The following is an 18,421-nucleotide window of genomic DNA, read 5'->3' on the forward strand; positions in this document are numbered from 1 at the left end:
AGATTGCTGTGTGTAGCCGACAAGATTGGATTCTGCTTTCAAGAGGCGGCTTTCAAGCACGCAAATGTGATCTTGACATTGTGATCCCTTCCTGGAACAGGAGCTCCATCAAATTCTCTCTCCGTGTACAGTTAAGGGAATTACATTTTTTTCCTGCAGTCTACAGTCAGCCAAGGTCCCCTCCCCCACCCAAATATTGTTTTCAAGGACCCTCTAATTGGAACACTGTTCCTCATTACAGAAATGGTTGACAAGCACTAGTGACTTTTGAGAGGTCTAGCAGTATTAGTCCAGATGAGGCTTTCCATACTTGCAGAACTCTGGATTCTTTATTTAAAAGTACATGTAAATGTTTTATTTTTCTTTCTTTTCATTCCAGTCGTAAAAAAGATGGAACATCCCTAATGATTTATTTGATGTATTGCTACACATTGACAGCAGAGAGCTGGACTTTTTTTTCGTTTTTTTAAATTCTTTCTAGTCTATGATACTGTAAACAATGAAGTCTGCTTTGAAAGTGCAATTCAGTTCACTTCTAAAAATGCACAGCCTATCTTGATTAAATCATTACAAACCACTTCTAGCTAAAGACTACTGTTGCCTGCCTACAAAACAAGAAGCCTCATTTAAAGCAAAAAAATCTCAAACCTGACATCAAAATGAAGTTATTTAACCTTTAGATTATGAGATTACTTGTTAGGCTGGATCACAGGTCCAGAAGAAAGAAGTTACAGGCTTTTAGCATTTTTCCCCTTGAAAACAAGAATTTCCTTTATTGAAAAGGTAACGCGATTGGGAGAGACTGCATTTCATAAAGATTTACTCAGATGGAAAGTCTGAGGTCACAAGTGAAATAAGATTAATAAAGCTGGCAGAGTTACCAGTGGACTGCTAATGTTCAAATAAGATTTCTCTTCTGCAGCCAAGCCTCAATGCTTGATTTACAATCCAGGGATCTTAACTTGATTCTAATATTTTTGGCGTCAGTAGAACAGAGGGAAAAGAGCAATTTGGAAGCTTCTGGTGCCTGTGAGCTGAATTCTTATGTGAAGAAATGGGGACTTTTTGGGGCTTTTTTTTTTTTTTTAATTTCTATATTTTTTACCCTTTTCTTTTTAACAGTTATTTTTGATGCTTCACTGGTAATTCTACAGAGAGAAGAATGTTCTACTATAAAATTCAGCTGCGACTTCCAGTTGGGTTTGTTGAGAACTGTTCTCCATTTACTATGAGGCAGGACTCTTCTCCCTCTCCACCCCAATCAAAATGTGCTGGGCAGCAGAACCAGAAAATAAATAAAAAGCAATGCTTTGAAAACCTACAGATCTTTCAAGTACATGTACAAGCAGACACCACAAAATCCCCTCAAGTGATCAAATGAGAAACAAAAACGGTAAGTGAACTGACTACCAGAATTTCATCTGTGATGAGACACCATATTTTCCATTTTTTCATTTGTTTAGTCTCGATTTGCAAGGACCTCAGATCAGAAACACCATTCAGAGAACTTAAAATTTAATAAGAAGAGTGACTATCAAACACTCTCTATATCCTTACGAGGTATGTTCAGACAACATTGTTATTCTGTGTTATGGAACTGGAATATTTGCCATCATTTTTCTTTCAGAAGCTATTACAGTTTTTTGGCATAAATCTGGCATAGTCTGCACCATGTGTTTTTGGCACTCTGCCATTTTATGGTGTGTTTTGTGGCTGGATGTATTACATTCAACATTAGTTGTTTAAAATGGAGCCTGCTCAAGGAAATATTAGTCATGTTTCTTTCAAAAGGCCATTTACTTCCTGCTGTGTTTCCTGGTGATCAGCAAAGCAAATATGAAATTAAGATAAACCTAGACTTACACACTAGTGTGTCAGTTAATTAGGTGGCAGGGAACACTGTATGTATCTTATCTTACCTCGATAAGGCCTGCTGATGCCTTTTCCAGCTCCTCCAGTGTGCACTGCTCTGGGACACCACCAGCATTTGCACTTTCACTGTATTCTGTGTTATTTTCAGAATTGCTGTTTTCCCCTACGTCAACTATATCTTACAACTTTATCCTCTTATCATATTGTGCCATTTTCTCCAATAGGCTATTTTACTATATGGGACTACCGCTCACAACAGCATGCACGGCACAATGCATCCAGAAGTTTTGCAAATTACTCGGCCATTATCATATGGACACGTTTAAGCCAAACAGAGATTAAAACTAAAGGAGGTTGTGGTAGAAGGAAAGAGGGAAGTGGGAGCCAAATCCATCCCTGAATTGGTCTCTCCTCTTATGAAAGGCCAGGACCCTTTCCATAAAACCACACATCTCTCTTAGCACAGCATTGTGCAATGTGTCAGACGGCCAAAGCAATCCTGCGCTGGGTGATGCAGGGAGCCACAAACTGTAAGAGAATTAAGATGCATCTAACTTGTAACTGAAGCACTGAACTGACATTTAGGAGATCTATGTTCAGTTCCTCTTCAGGCTTGGGCTCCCCAAGCATCCTTCAGCAGATAAGTTATTATCACTTAATCCTCACCTGAACAATGAGATAAGAATAGGTCGTCTTTGAACCCATGCCTGTCTGAGCTCATGAACCTTTATTTGAATGGTGCCAAACACAAAGAGCATCCACGACTCACTGCCACTGATGACCACCCAGTCTCTACCAGTAGTAAAGCCTGCCCTGGTAGCAGCAGTGCACCATCTTTGGTCTGAGCTGTGAACTTTTGGGGCACTGCCTGGCTACACACATGGACACGGTATGCAGGAACACCACACTGACCTCACGTGACATCTTCGAAGTGCAACTTTGATAACTAATAGAAATACACCCATCTGCAATACACTCATTCATCATTCATTTTAAACACTTTTTCCGAGGGAATAAGTAACAAAATCTACCCATTTACTGTTGCAAGTTAGACTATCATGACTGAAATTAATAGTCTCCTCAGAAGATGAAAGGAAAATTGCCTCTGGCAGTCGTTGCCTGCACAACTGCTGAATGTACCAGAGCAGTTCCCAGGCAATGCTGGATTTTGTTCTCCCTCAAGATACACTGATACAGGAAGCCAGAGCTTTCCTGGAGTAGGCGCTTAGTGAGCTCTCCTGCCACAGTGCTAAAAAGAAAAGAAAGACACAAAAATTCAAAAGAAAAGGAGGCTCATGAACACCCGCCAGTGGAAGGGAAGCAGTGTGCTGCACTGAACCTCTACAGAAGCCGAAGGATCAAGGGAGTACTGGTGCAAGGCTTTCATGCTTTACATCTTAAGAAGTGCTCTCTGACTGAAAGATTGATTGCCTTCTGCAATACTCTCACAAGTCCCCTGACACAGAAGTCTGTCTCTGCCATATGACCTGCCTGAAATCTGCAGCTGTATGCTGTCCTCCCACTGCAATAAAAAGGGGGTGTAGGTGGAGACAAAGGGATGACCATGCTGCTCAAAAGTCATAATGACTGGGTAGTCAACTTGTTCTTTTGAAGTTGCCATGCCAGGGGCCTATACCCAAGGCCATTCTTGGATACATGGCAATAAACCTGCATTAAAATGGGAGCTGGACAGGGAAAAAATTTGTTTCCCCTCCTCTCTCAGTTACTCAACCAGTACTAGCTGAAGCACAGTTTTGTCTAAGACTAGGCTGGAGGACTTCACATAGAGATGCTCACATGACCTGTGAGCATGATTTATCCTGCAGATTTCTTTGCACATGGAAATTAGGGCCCAGAAAAGGGGACGCGAATCCAGAAGATGCCAGTTCACCTAAACCAACATCCTGTGTGGCTGAAGCAATCAACAGGCACTAAAGGCAGAGGAAAGCTCCTTTGCCCTGACTGTGCTAACAGTGTCTGCTGCACAGGGAGCCAAAGCTCAGTAGCCTGCAGGCTGTAAATCCATACCGTCCCTTTGCCTGTGCAGTAGCTTCCTCTCAGTGAACAGTATCTCTGCATTTGCCAAGTAAAATATTAATGCTAAAATGATGAAGTGATTTTCTTCCTATTGTGCAGGAAGAGCAATGCAACATGTTTGAAACAAAGAAACTCAGCTTCAACTGCATATAAGAAAATAAATCCAAAGTAACTAACTTTCAAAAAAGAACAGCAGAAGAGAGATGTTGATGGTGCAATAGACTGATAGCAGAACCTGGGGACAGCCAAGGTGAGTAAGGAGAATTACTTGGGATCTAATCAGCAAGACAGATGCAACCTTTGGAGTGTAATGTTTATGCCAACCTTGTAAGAAATTTGGGGTCTTTTTTTTTTTTTTAACCACTATAGTAAAAATGTTACTTACTGAATGTTATGTTTGAAATTATCTCTAATTTTGTTTCACGCTCTTTCTGTCTTGCATGTATTTTCTTTGAACATGATACCCATAGCCCTGGCATATTTGTTACATATAGAATTAAAATAAACAAACAAAGGTAAAGGAATTTTCCAAAGGAAACAGCAGAAATGCTTTTCAGATCAGCTGCTGTTTTCAAATATAAGCCAGAAAGGACATCAAAGGAGAAAAAAATCCCTTGTAGGCAATGCTTTATCTCGTATTTCCTACAGAAGTAGCAGACTCCCTAGATACCAAAGATACCTTTTATTTTAAAGGCAAACAAATTATTTTAAATGTAACTGAACTGTAAATATTTATTAGGCCTCTTTTCCATTTGGTTCTCTGAATATGAATACTCCCAAAGCAGTATTTTCTCTGAAATTTTCAGCTTCAAGCTGGTGAACCTGACTAAAAAAAAAAAAAAAAAAAAATCAAACGTGACAACTGTGGAAGCATTTAGAATTTTTCTTTAAAACCTTCCACCCCCACTTTCAACCACTGGCATTTTGCCTAGTTTCAAACCACAGTGCTTGGGCCAGGCTGAGGATAAGAGACACCTTAAGAAGAGGGAACACCACCACCCTGGCTTATCCACCTCATGTCAGGCAAAGTGAGGCTGCCTTGGCTTAAGCTTAAATTTCTAAGAGGAAAAAGTAGGAGACCAGAAGAAGCACAAAAGAAATCCCTCAGCCACGTTAGGAACGATGTTTTGACAAACAGCCAACCAACTTCAACCAACTGATCTGACCATCGATGAAAAACTTAAAAGTAACAGGACTGTGTGCATGGAAAATAACACCATGCATTTTGACTTATGTTTCTTGGGCAGCTTATCAGCCAATGCAACTTGGCGTATAAAGCATCCCACAGCTCCTCAGCTAGTCACCCTGTCCCAGCTTTATGGGTACTCCTGCACTAAATAAAACAGTCTTTCTTCACCCATCCTATCCTGCAGCTACTAATGCTGACTGAGATCACCTCTAAGTCGGATATCTTTTCCCTGGTTGAGATACTATTGGCATACTATTAGAGCAAATGAATAAAACCCTGCAATATTGTTCACACGCACACAAAGAGCAGTCTGTGGTATTTTATACCGTCACACAGTAAACACTGGGATGGATTGAAATACCTCTGTGGCTTGTTAGCTCTATGTCTGAGCTCTCATTATTCAACACCAATGAGCTGCTGAAGGTCTGCAGCTGAACAAGGTACACAAGCACAGCCATGCTAATCAACGGCCTCCACAGAAGAGCTAAGACTCCTTTCATCGGGATTTGCACCACCAGGCTTTTCTCCACGCTTGCTGATGGTTAAAAGACATATGGTCAGTCACTGGTGTTCAGCGGACACGTGGTCCTTCACTGAGCCACAGTAACTCAGCAGCATGTATCTGAACCTTAGATATTACCAGGCAATGCTTGTCATCAGCAGCACCTGATTTGGTCCTCAGGTCTCTTACCAGATACTGAAGTCGCTGGCGTTCAGTCTCTGGAGTGAATTCTGAAGACATTGGAATGACTTCGCCATTTCGGATTATTATAGCCCTGTAATAGTAATAAAACATCATCAGTACAGAAAAAAAACCTGTAAAAAAATACCCAGAAAACCCACAGGTTACAGTCACACTCTTACTCTCTTCAGAGTCACAGCAAAATAAAGCCATTTCTTTTCTACTGAAGTTGTCAGCAGAACAGGATAATAATTCCTGCCCTGCATCCTTTAGGCTAGATAACAAAGTATATTTGTATATGCCAAGTTCATTTCAGAGCTCACAAAAACATCCAAGCAACAAAGGCAAGAGTTATTTCAGTTGATGTCTACAGGGTATCCTTATTAAGTGAAATGCAGACACCCAGAGGAGATGCTGCAGAATCACTGACTGTAGAACAACTCTTTGCAGGTTTTAATCCCAGTTGTGGCTTACACTGTCTAAACTACTGGCTTCAAATGACTCATGCAAGCACTTTCCAATTATTGATTGGTCATATGTCATGTCAGAACACTTCTACTCCAACAGCAAATGGAAATGGCAAAGCAAATCCTGTTTAACACAAATTTAACTAGTTACCTGCCAAAAGATGACAGGTAATGGCATGACTATAGATCAGCCAGGAGATTTCACATACGCTTCTGCAACGGCAGAGAGGAAATTCTCTCAAACACCTGCCTGTTGCCTCTTAACAATCTGCTATGCTGCATGCAAAATACAGTCCGATTCTTCCCTGGTGTAATGCCCCTGGCTGAAACGCAGTCACAAGGGGGAAGAATTTACCCAGTATTCCTACCACATTCAGGGGTCATGTACTCACTCACAGAATTGCGTTCTTTTATCTTTCCATTATTTACGTAGCTCTGTAAGTATAGTAATGCTTGGCGCTTTAGAAGAGCTGGATGAACTATGTATCATCCCAAAGATTTTAATGCCTGTTCTGGAGCTGTTTCTTAACCGTAAGTAGATTAATTCAGTGTTTGGATAGTAGCAGTGTACCAGCTCTCCTCTTGAATTGGCACAGAATTTGGTGTAGATAAAACAAGCAACTGTCACTTGGATCCCAGTTTCTATACGTTTGAAATGGTCTCCTTTCTGTGATCTTTTCATCCTGTTGATGTGATATTTACGCGCTAGCTTACTTCTCTTGATTTGATCAATTTTCTGGCATTGCTTCTATGCCAGGTATTCTGATGGCACTGCAATGCATCCAACCAATATGGTAGGCACACGAAGACTGAAAACTTAACCTCTAAATTCAAAACACAGGCATCTTGAGAAAACCAGCCCGGGTACAAAACAGCTTTGTAAAATTAGTTGCACTGGATAACTTTCCAAGTCTTCTGGATATGATATTGGACTAAAATTGTCTCCAAATGATCAACTACTATTGCTAGTATGCAAAAGGAAGGAGCATTATCAAAGAGGAAAGGAACTGTTCACATTTCTGAGATTCATGTGGCAAAGAACAGACAGGTACAGGATGGCGCTACAATGGGAGAGGTGGGAGAAGGCTCTAGTGATGAGGGGAAAACAGCTCTGCTTTGACCGGTAACAAACTTACTGCTCCTGGGCTTCCAGCACTCCCTTGCAAACAATCCTATGTAGAAATTAGAGGTGGCAAGAGTGCAACCTACATCCTGAAGGCTCCCACTGGCCCTCCACTGCTACAATTAAAAACAATATTGTGTGCTTGAAATGAGACAGACATGGTGGTTGTAACTCATTAATTTCTTAAGAGAAATTTGTGCAGAATTTTTGATGGATTTTTTTCCCCTTTATGGGATCTGAACATATTACAAGTTTACAAAAATGCCAGTCCAATTAAAAATAATAAAGGTTTGCTGAAAATTTTTCATTTGGATTTCCAACAGTCATTTAAGAATGAATTAAGAACTCCACCACCTCTTTTTCTGCACAACACCTTTGCTTTTTTTTTTAATTCAATTCCTAAGGTATTGGGCTTTGAACCAGAGTCATTTACTCAAAGACAGTGGACAGTTTTTATAACCTTTTCATATGTAATTTGACTCACTTGAATAGGCCTCCATTTAAGGGGTCTGTGGGTTTAGTACCAAGTACTCTAGCAACAGTCTAGACTAGACTGATCAAAGGAGCTGATCAGACACTAACCAAATTTTACACGCTAGTTTAAAAGAGTCATAAGGGATCTACTGATCTTGTGCTTGTCTGAAAGAGCTAATATAAGAACACACATTGATATAACTGCTAGGGCATCAGGCTAATTTTTTAATTATCCTTTGCTTCCCCTTTAATCACCATTTCACAGGAAACCCATATTTTAAAGACCACTCAGACCAGTCTGAGGTTCACCTTTTTCTTTGTGCACACTGACATACTTCCTATATGTGTGATAGCTATCATTCTCACTTCTGTGGATAGAATTGGGCCCTGAGGGACTCACATCATATAAAAAGCAATTCAGAGGCAAGTGGGTCAACCTTTCATGGCTCAACTTATTTTCACTAGAAATTGCAGCCACCTGGGATGAAAAGCACAACCCAGCACAAAAAAACCCAAACACCTTTGGAGGGGAGGAATTAAAGCAATGCTGTTGATACCTGATAAAACAGAGCCTCAGTTTTATGTTTTTCATTAATGTTTTCAGAGGTTGGATTTTATTCAACTTGAAAGTTATAGCTGCTCATAAGAGTCAAATGATTTGATCCGAGGAATTAGATGGCTCTAGATATGAGTAACGGGAGGGACGCAGACATATATATACAGGTCACTGGTCTGAATTCAACTCTGGTGGGCTCATTATCCTCTTACCAGTCTCTACCTTTCCACACCAGCTGCTTAGCAGTTTCATGACAGCAAAGGGTATTTCTAACAGCCCAAGTGACAAAAACAGACACATTTGTCAGCCATCTCACTGGAGAGGCTGGGTGCGAAAGCCTGGCCTGGGAGCCACCCTGCTCAGTGGGATTTTCCCCTGTGATTGAAGAGGTGCCGAATCAGGCCCTAATTGGGTTTGGAGACTGAATTGCCCTTTCCGTGACCTCGCAGTGACAGAGCTGCCAAGCACCAACTGAAGGCTTTTCCCACCGAGCAACCTCCAGAGCCCTGAATTCAATAGCCCAAAGTCAATAACTGCTCATGGGGAGGGAGCCTGGCTGATGTGGCAGCCACAAACAACCCAGCAGCTGCTTTTAGAAACCCACTCTATATGGTCCTGCAGAACAATTAATTTTGACTTTACACTTCCTAATGGACTAAGCAGCAACATGGCGTTACGTGAGCATTACTGCTTCTGTCATGCATGAAAGATGCATGTATGCAATGAAATAGTGCTCTGAAAGCATTTAGCCCCCCGTGCTCTGTGGAAATATGAATGTATTATTTTATACCAGAATACAGCTGTCCTATTAAACCGTCAGAAATAGCTACAGAGGAAGCAAGAAGAACTCAAAGAGATGCAGTGCCCAGAGAGCATCTGATTCTGCCATGTTTAATAGTGACATTTTAATTTCAGCCACGCTGGTGAAACACATTACAGCAGAGCCACAGGGCGAGCCTGCCAAAGGCAGACGGATGATTCATGTTTGCAGGGAACAAGTATGTCAACACTAACCAAATATTCTCTGATGACAAGGTTGCTTCAGACCAGTACTAGTCATTAATTTATATCACCAATGAAGTAGAAATTAAAAAACAAAAGTTTTTTTGGCAGGATAGGAAATGGGGATTCACAGATCTGCAGCCCCCTTGGTGTATAGCCCTCCAACGCTCTATGGCTCTGATGCCCTCTCCATGCAGCATCATCCACAGCGCCCAAACAGGAGAAACTGCTCTTAAGTCTTGAGGCCACAGAGGCCATTAAGTCACTTATTTTGATCCCTTCTAAAAACAAACTACAGATTTCCCCAAGTCCTCTCCCCTCTTTTGAACCCAGCTACCTAACTCCCCACCCACACAAACTATAGGATTGTACTTGCCCTTGTGTTTCACAGATACATGCTCTGCATGACAAAGAAAGTACATTCCCTAATCCGGAGCGGGTAAATATTCACAGAAAACTGGAATATATTGGGAAAAAAAGTCCCCAAAACACAGCTGAAGTAGCCTAAAATGGAACAAAAAAAAATCTGATTTTGTATCTCTCTTCTGGCCACTTCACCGAGTATTTTCTGATCCAGAGAAGCCGTGCCCTGAACAACTAAATGTGGAGCCAGAGATGTGCCAGCGCCTCGGTGCGTAAGGCGGGACTGGCAGTCACAGCAAATCCTGCAGCGGGCTACGTCCACTCAGTCACACGCAAATGAAAAGAAACACCAGGAGCTTAAAAGGCTGCATGTAAATCGACAGAAAATACTACATTTATCTTTTGGATTGACATAACTGCATAGTCCATGATGATCAGCTAAATGATCTTTTGAGTATTTCAGCATTCACACAGAACCTTAAGTATATTGTTATTTTCTACATTCAGATTCAATACTTTAAAACAATATTTGGTGCTTTAGTATATATGCCCTTTTAAAACGTGTGAAGGAGGCAACAAAAGGGTAAAAATCTGCCACTGTGTTGTACTGCTGCTCTCACACTCAGGATGTAGCAACAACACTGGCTTAAGGAAAATGTCAATATATCAATTGCTTTTGCATTTTTAATATGGATAAAACAGCCACCTCTCCTTGAATCAAGCAGGGTTTGGGGTTTTTTTTCTTTTTTTTTTCTTCTGTGGAAAACACAATCAGCAGAGAATTGCACAGCATCCTTTCTGAGTTTCTTATAGAAACAAACAGAGGGAAACTCATACATTTTAGAGGAAGCTATTGTTGGTTACTCTCATTTAATCATACAGAGAAAGAAACACTTTAGTGATCAAGGTCAAAAGTGTAATTTCACTGCTGTCATGGGTCTATTGAGATTCTAGTGTTCAAAACAAAGAGGCATCTCCTACTGTTAGGAGTATTCAGGGGACACCCTGATTCCATTACACACTTTTTCAGCCAAAAATGATTTGAAACGCAACATTAAACTGCACATTTCTACAACAGAGGATAAAAATCTAGTAAAGGTGACAAAGAGAGACCGTTCGGAAAACCCTTTTTGACAGCGTGTATCAATTCCAAGCCACAGGGAGGATGTATCCATTTTGTCAAAAGGTGTTAAGCATTGTGGATTCGGTACAGATGAAGCAGAAGTGTCTGGCCTGTCTGAAGAGGTATTAGAAATATGTCAATGGAAAAGAAAGAGGGATTAAACTGACAGAAAGAATAAGGCAGGGTTTTACTACATTCAAAGGAGAACCAAGCAGTAGATTTTAATTAGGTGTGTCACAAAATAGCTGAGAAAAAAAAAAAGTACATCCTAGAACTATGGAATCAGTCTAGATAGGTACTTGTTTACTATGGTAACTAAATGCATATATTTAAAGAAGCCAAGAAGAGCAATGCTAATGTCTGGTGAGCTTCGAACCAGTTTTGTTTATTTACTTTTTCTTAATTGCTAAGAAGTGAAAGAAGAAGTGATTATAAAAAGATTAAAAACACATTTCTCTCCTCTCTAAATGAAATACTGGAACTTACAGCCATTACGATTACTGATGACTTTTAATACATTCAGCCCTGGCACCTTGGTTTCACTTATTACGAAGTGAATTACTCTCCCTTAGTCCCACACAGACTCATTTCTCAATGTTTCTTTAGAAACCAGGTGAACAAACACCTCACTGCACTGGCAATAATCATGGAACTATAGTGCAAAGCTTTTAAATGATTTCCTTAATTTTATGAATTAAGGCAGACTGGGGATAGTGAAACAAACCATTATATAACATTTAGCTGGCACTAAAACAGGTCCCAGCGATGACATATCCCTCACCATAAAACGCAGAGGTGAAAGCAGCAACCCTCAGCAACAACAATGGAAAAAAACCCTGGCTGCCTCCCACCCGTAATACCCAAGAGATGTTTCAAAAATGGCCCAACTCCTACTTGGCATCTCTACCAAGAAGAAAACAAGCAACAAACTGGTGAGAGGGTAGAGCCAATGAAAATCGCCTCTGTCCTCATTTTCCATCTATTGCCACTCAACAGTCCTGCCACCCTGGCTTCTTCACATCTTCTACTGCAAACATCAGGCTGTCCACAGAAATATTGTGACAGAATAGAAACACGGGATCATTTTTCTTTCAGCCGAACAAAGCCAACGTTAAGAGGGAACGCACTCTCCCTGCGACAATGTAGTCTCATCGTGTATGCCGTGATTAAAGCAGGCTGCTCAGACGCATTTGTTCATTCATCACTTGGGAGAACTTCAGCTCCCTCAAGCCAATAAAAGGTGCGAGAACTTGCCTTGGTGAAGTATTGCACAAAGGCAGGGTTAAAGCAATTCCCTACAGGAGTGTGCTTTGGCATTTCCTGCAGGAACAATGAAGAACCTTCCCAAACTTCTGCTAAAGGCCTTTTGCAGACTGCCAGCCACCCTGGCTGCTCGGAGGATTAACATCTCAGCAGCACAACTGCTGAGTACAGCCCTGCTCCTGCTCTGGCAGGACACCGATGCCGGGAGTTCCCAGGTATTTAATTCAAGGGCCTCTTTTCATGTCCTCGCACCAGCACAGAGCCAAGCGTGCTACACCTCTCCTGTGGCAACACGAGAACCTCCTCCTGCCTTTGAAAAGAACCAGGGAAAGAAATTATGAAATCCAGTCCCTGCAAGAAGCCCTGAAAGTCGTCTTTCAGAGGCACCTACAAGCACGCGAGCTGTTCCTGTGCACACGTGTAGAGCTTTACGTTGTTTCCAGTTACCCGACTCACTCATATTTACATTTCTAATGCTTATTTAGTGATTCCTGTGGAGAAGGCCTCTGGGCAAAATAAGGCTGCTGATATACTCTAAAGCCACTGTTCTGGTAGTCTGTTTTTGACTAAATGAATTGTATGATTTTTAATAAAGGATCACGAATGGACAAGTAGAAGCTGTTTCTCAAAGCAAAATAATATTCATAGAATTCCACAGAAGGGCTTACTTCTCATCTACACTAGCACCTGAGCCAGTCAGTATCTTCCTTACTGCCAAAAATAATAAAAATCTGAATTTTTAGAACGGATCTCATGTTCCATCCCATGTATTCAACTAACAATAAGCAGCAGTTAAAGGGATTTTCTACTCCTGGCAGCCTCTCTCTACCCTACGTATTGCATCCAACGGTGAGAAGCACTTGGCTGTCACCAACACTAAGTAAATTACTTCAGTTGTTTCTGCATCACTACTCAACTCTACAGTTTTAAATTAAATATAATACTGAACTTGCAGGTTGTCCACAGAGGATACAGCTTGGAGAAGTCACATTGCCCGGTCATTTTTGACCCCAGGAGCTGCATGCTTCTAGTTCTCAGTGCCTCTTTGGCGGGCTGCAGCTCCATTCCCATGGGACTCTCCCATGAATTCCCTGCTCTAGTTTAGGTCCTCAAGTGTATTGCTTGTCTGATGCAATCTCAGTATGGAGTTATTATTAGCAGTTGGCTTTATTAACAGTGTTTCATTTTAGGGCTAATTATACTTTTTTTTTTTTGTCCTCCCACCCCATCACTGGCTAGCTGTATGCGATTTTTTTGTTTGTTTGTTTAATCAGGAAAGTAACTTTTGCTATTGAACCAGTGGTGACTTTATATGTTTACCTATACACTTCTAGTATTGTCTACTCTGGTTCCAGTAGCACTAAACCAAAAGCCAATGAACTAAACTAAAATGCTCTGTAATTAATTGTGCATACTTTCCTGTTGGTTTACATCTGAACCCACTGATCTTTCTGAGAGGACTTCAGCTGGCAGCTAAGAAGCTATTACAAGACAGTTTACAGTGAGTTTATAGTGACACCACTAGCACACGGAAACTGCCCGCCATCGGTTCCAGCATCCTTAGGTTGGAAATCTGCCACCCTCACGGGATTCATTTTGCCCGTGATCATTTCAGTGTATTCTTCATTTGAACACAGCTAAGTCCAGGGCTGCAATGATGATACACCACCGCATTTCTGTATCACGGCTGAACAACATGCCACCAATTACTCAGGCTGTGCCAGGGAAATGAACAAAGAAGTGCAGTCACGTCTCCGTGGCCAGCTCTGAGCATCAGGACTGGTATCTGAGGAATCAAAGTCTTTTTCCCTGCTGTCTAGGATATCACATTCATCTCCAGGACGAGTTACTATGGCAACTAAACCTGGGCTTAGTGGATGAAGGCTTCGCTGTGCAAGTCAGTGTTTATTTTGCCAGTAATATGGCTGACCATGTAAAATGGAAGAAGCACGGATTTTTTTCCCCCTGCTCCTCACTGTCTTACCATTGAGGAAGTCGGAATGACTTTTAGCACCTAAAGCATCACATCTACTTTGATCTCAGCTTTTCTGCTTAATTCAGCGGCAGCTGCAGAATATTGAAACAAGCTGGACCGAGAAGTAAAAGCAGAGTGAAAGTCACACTCTCTGCTCACTCTGCATCAGTGAATTTTTACCCAAGCCCTGCTTCATTCACCCATGCAGAAGTGACAAAGCAAGACCTCGCTAAAAGCCCCAGGAGCAGGGCTCAAGCTGCATTGCGTAGCTGCTGCTGAGACTGAACGGCCTGGGCTGCCTGGCAAGCTCATTGAATTCAGGGGATGAGAAAAGCTTTCTAACACAGTAAGGACTGCCACAGACTTGAAACATTCACCAAGCAAGCCTGGGGTGCTCCCCCTGGCCCTCCTCCCACAGTACGGATGGGAGCTAGAGGTCCAAGGCACCCAGCCTGCCTAGTGTGCCTTGGCCCTGGCCCTGTGTCCTGGTTTCGGCAGGGATAGAGTTAATTTCCTTTCTAGTAGCTGGTACAGTGTTTTGGATTTAGGATGAGAACAAAGTTGATAACGCACCCATGTTTTAGTTGTTGCTAGGTAATGCTTACACTAGCCAAGGACTTTTTAGTTTCCCATGCTCTACTGACTGAGAAGGCTGGAGGTGCACAAGAAGCTGGGAGGGGGCACAGCCAAACTGGCCAAAGGGACATTCCATACCATGTGACGTCATGCGCAGTACATAAACTGGGGAAAGCTGGCCGGGGGGGCCGCTGCTCGGGGACTGGCTGGGCATCGGTCAGCAGGTGGTGAGCAATTGTACTGTGCATCACTTGCTTTGTGTATTATTATTATCATCATATTATTATCATTTTATTTCAATTATTAAACTGTTTTTATCTCAACCCGCAACTTTTTCTAACTTGTGCTCTTCCAATTCTCTCCCCCATCCCACTGGGTGGGGGGGAGTGAGCGAGCGGCTGCGTGGTGCTTAGTTGCTGACTGAGATTAAACCACGACACCCTGTAACACTGGAATGAAGAACCTGCGGGCGTCTCTGTGGGCAGCTACAAAGGCACAGATTAAAAAGATGGTTTTGAGCTTAATGCACTGCACTGGGAGATCTGGATTCTGGTATATTTGCTTATACCACAGCTGCCTCTATTACAGGTCACAGGTTCTTTATGCATCAGTAAAGTACTGGTAAAAGACTAATTAAAATTACAACTCGGTACCCTTTGTCCATCTTGCCTCAGACACTACAAGCTCTACAGGCTACACATGCAACATACAAGCAAAGATGTTATTACAGTGGGAATTCTTCCTTGATCAGTGCTTATATTCACCAATAAAAATAGGCAGCAGGGGAATTTTTACTTGCAGTGGCAGCAACCCACTTTTTTTGTCTGGCTCGATTAGTTCGTTTGGTTTTTGTTGGTTTTGTTTTTTTCTTTGTTTTTTTCTTTTTTAAAGGCTGAAAACCTATGAGAATTAAAGTTAATAGAGTTAATCACTCCTGGAAACTAATACCAATGAACTGTGGCTTTCTAGTTTACTGGTATTATTTGAATAACCAAAATTCCTCTCCTTCCTCATAATCTGGAACATAAGGACTTCATGGGTCTGTGTGGTTAGGACCAAAGACTTAACTGAATGTACCACTCAAAAATGTTTACAATGGCTTCAACACCTGCTAGATTGCCATAGACATTGCTATGACATACACTCTCCCAGGAAAAAACAAGAGTTTGGAGAAGAGGTAGGACATTCGTTTTGTCTTCAAAAGCCTATGAGCATTTACTGCCAAATAAATTGTTTCTGCCAAGTCAGTGCTGGATATGACATGCCAGTACCCTGGAACTTGTCATCCACTGGATCGCTAGAAAACGCTCTTCCTTATCACTGCACTTTGAGTGCAACAACTTATTTCTGATCCAACACCTTTTCTCCACACCTCAGTTAAAGTGTTTCCTGAAGTGCCTCCAAAAGCTTTACCCAGCACAAAACCCTGCAATACCTGAGGTTGCTGCTATTCCTATGAATCTTGTGCTCTTGCTTCTCCCTGGAAGGAGGCCAGGAAGGTGAAGGGGAGCAGAAGTGCTTTCTGCAGGCCTGCAAGTCAGGCTTCCAGGAAGAGAAGCAGGGGAAACAGAGAGATGAGACTTGGCCATATCTCCTGAGTGCGACTAAGACGCCACACTCTTTTCCAACATTTTCGGCTAGGCAGGATCAGACTTCTCCATGTACCAAACTGCAGTCAGTGAAGGAGAATGTATGTGGGAGAGGCTTGCTTCGTCTTGAATTCAGCCTCTGCTCACTACACAGGCTCCTGAGAAGACCAGGCTTAGGTTATCTATTGCCCTGAAATGATCAAGCATTTATTATTTTCAAGTGATTCCGTCGAAGAATTAATAATAATCTAAAAAGGGGATGTGCACATAGCTTGCCCAAAATACAGTCCATAAGTGTTGCTCTTGCCTCCTGGGAGGCATCTTTTGAAGACCTGGAGGAATTAGAACTTCAGAGGATGAAAAGAAGTCACCACAGATTGCGTGGTCCCAGGGTGAAAAGGCCCTGCAGAGATTTCAAAGATTTGAAGCTCTTTTTGTCCCATCTTTAGGAGGAGACAGGAAAAAGAATGCTTTTCCAAATACTGCAGACTGGAGAAGCTTAGTAACTGAGTTAGTCTTTCCTCTAGAGACCTCTAAGTACTAAGTACGAAGCACAGTTATTGTTGTTTATGCAGACACAGATGTAAGGAGACAGAAGGCTTAGGCAGACCACTCAAGTAAAACAAGGAAAATATACACCATTTAGATTAGAAGATGGGTAGTTAAGAAAATCAGAAAATTGAAGTTTGTTAAAAATACTGTAAACCAAAGACTAAAGCAGACTTTTTGGTTTCCATCCTTACACAGTGTTAGAGCTTCTGGCAAAAATCACCCTGCTGGACTGCCCTGAGGAAGAGGTCAGATACCATGAACCACAAAAATGGGTCAGAATCATCAATTCAGACTTCTCAGAAATTCTATTTAAGCTACAGTGCCAGTCAGCAGATACGTGGCTGTATCCATGCCCCTCTCATTTACTTCATAAAAGCAGATTAATCCCCCAAATTTGACTTCCTATGATGAGAACTATGCATGAGGGAAGCAGTTGACAAGCACCATGACACAGAAGAAGAGGAAGTATAAACGTAGTGAGATTCAACACAAGCAGCAAATCTGGAAAGAACTGAAACAGTAAACAAAGTAGAATTCAATTTTCAATTCACTATTTTATTACACTGGGAGAAGTCGGTGTTATAAACACACTCTCCCACATCTGGGCACCTGAAGCACCAATGAAGTTGCTTAACCTGCACCCAGATGGAAGCACCACAAAAACATTCACTCAATGAGCTCTTATCATTTAACAATACCAAATGCCTCAGCATTAATTCTACACTTGCAAAAAGGAGAAAATCTATTCTGGACATGAGGATATATGTTCAAGCAGAGGGTGAATATACCCTGAAAACATAAGCACAGGGAAGCAAAAGCAAGGAAGCAAAAAGATGATTAAAAAAGCTGATGAAGCAAAGCAAAAAATCCAGTGACCCTGCAAGTCTGTGAAGCCTCTGAAACATCAGGCTCTTTGCTTTGATCCCATCTTCTGCCAATAAATCAAAAAAGCCCAAGAACCCATTTGCAGATTTAGTGAGAGTTTCAGGGCCTGTGGAAAAGTCAAATCAACTTGTGGTGTTCTGCTTTTCGCATAATGATAAAAGCACAGCTACCCTACATGGCTTTAAGCACAGCACAAAATGGCAGTGCCTGCAGTCTCTGAGCAGCTCCTTAGCCAGACAACATGAAAGCCAGAAGAACACTCATGCCCAAGATAGTTAATATGATCATATTGCATTACAGTCACTGTAGTGATGTTGGGCAAATGTTATGCTGCATGAGGCTATACAATAATTGGGCAGTAATCAGTAAAAACATTAAGTCCCTGTTTTACTACTGCTTCATCACTAGCTATAAAACAACATCCTAATAAAGAGTATAAAACTAAAAAGAACTGAGATTAACAAGGCGTGTTATGGCAGTTTAGAAGTAAAAGTCACTTTAGCAATATAAAATTGAACAACACTGTTTAAAAGAATGAGCAGAGAAGACCCTATTCCTTATTAAAAAAAAGCAGCTATTCAGAGAGCCTGGCCTAGTTACCACAGTGTATATGTCAAACTGGTAAGCAAAGCACAGCACATCAATGCTCACCAGAAAAGCACTATATATTGAATAGCTGACTATAGCACTATC

At 41.6% G+C, this 18,421-nt stretch overlaps 1 protein-coding gene across 1 annotated transcript in view; it reads right to left on the reverse strand.

Annotated features, from left to right (window-relative positions):
- PPM1H (protein phosphatase, Mg2+/Mn2+ dependent 1H) overlaps positions 1-18,421 on the reverse strand; it is a 143,208-nt gene that overhangs the window by 33,597 nt on the left and 91,190 nt on the right. Inside the window, exon 5 of the mRNA XM_076332063.1 lies at positions 5,790-5,874. Within this exon, the coding sequence (XP_076188178.1) occupies positions 5,790-5,874 (85 nt within the window). The remainder of the gene's footprint in view (positions 1-5,789; positions 5,875-18,421) is intronic.

The sequence above is a fragment of the Aptenodytes patagonicus genome, chromosome 1 (genome assembly GCF_965638725.1).
Source record: "Aptenodytes patagonicus chromosome 1, bAptPat1.pri.cur, whole genome shotgun sequence".
Classification (NCBI taxonomy): domain Eukaryota; kingdom Metazoa; phylum Chordata; class Aves; order Sphenisciformes; family Spheniscidae; genus Aptenodytes; species Aptenodytes patagonicus.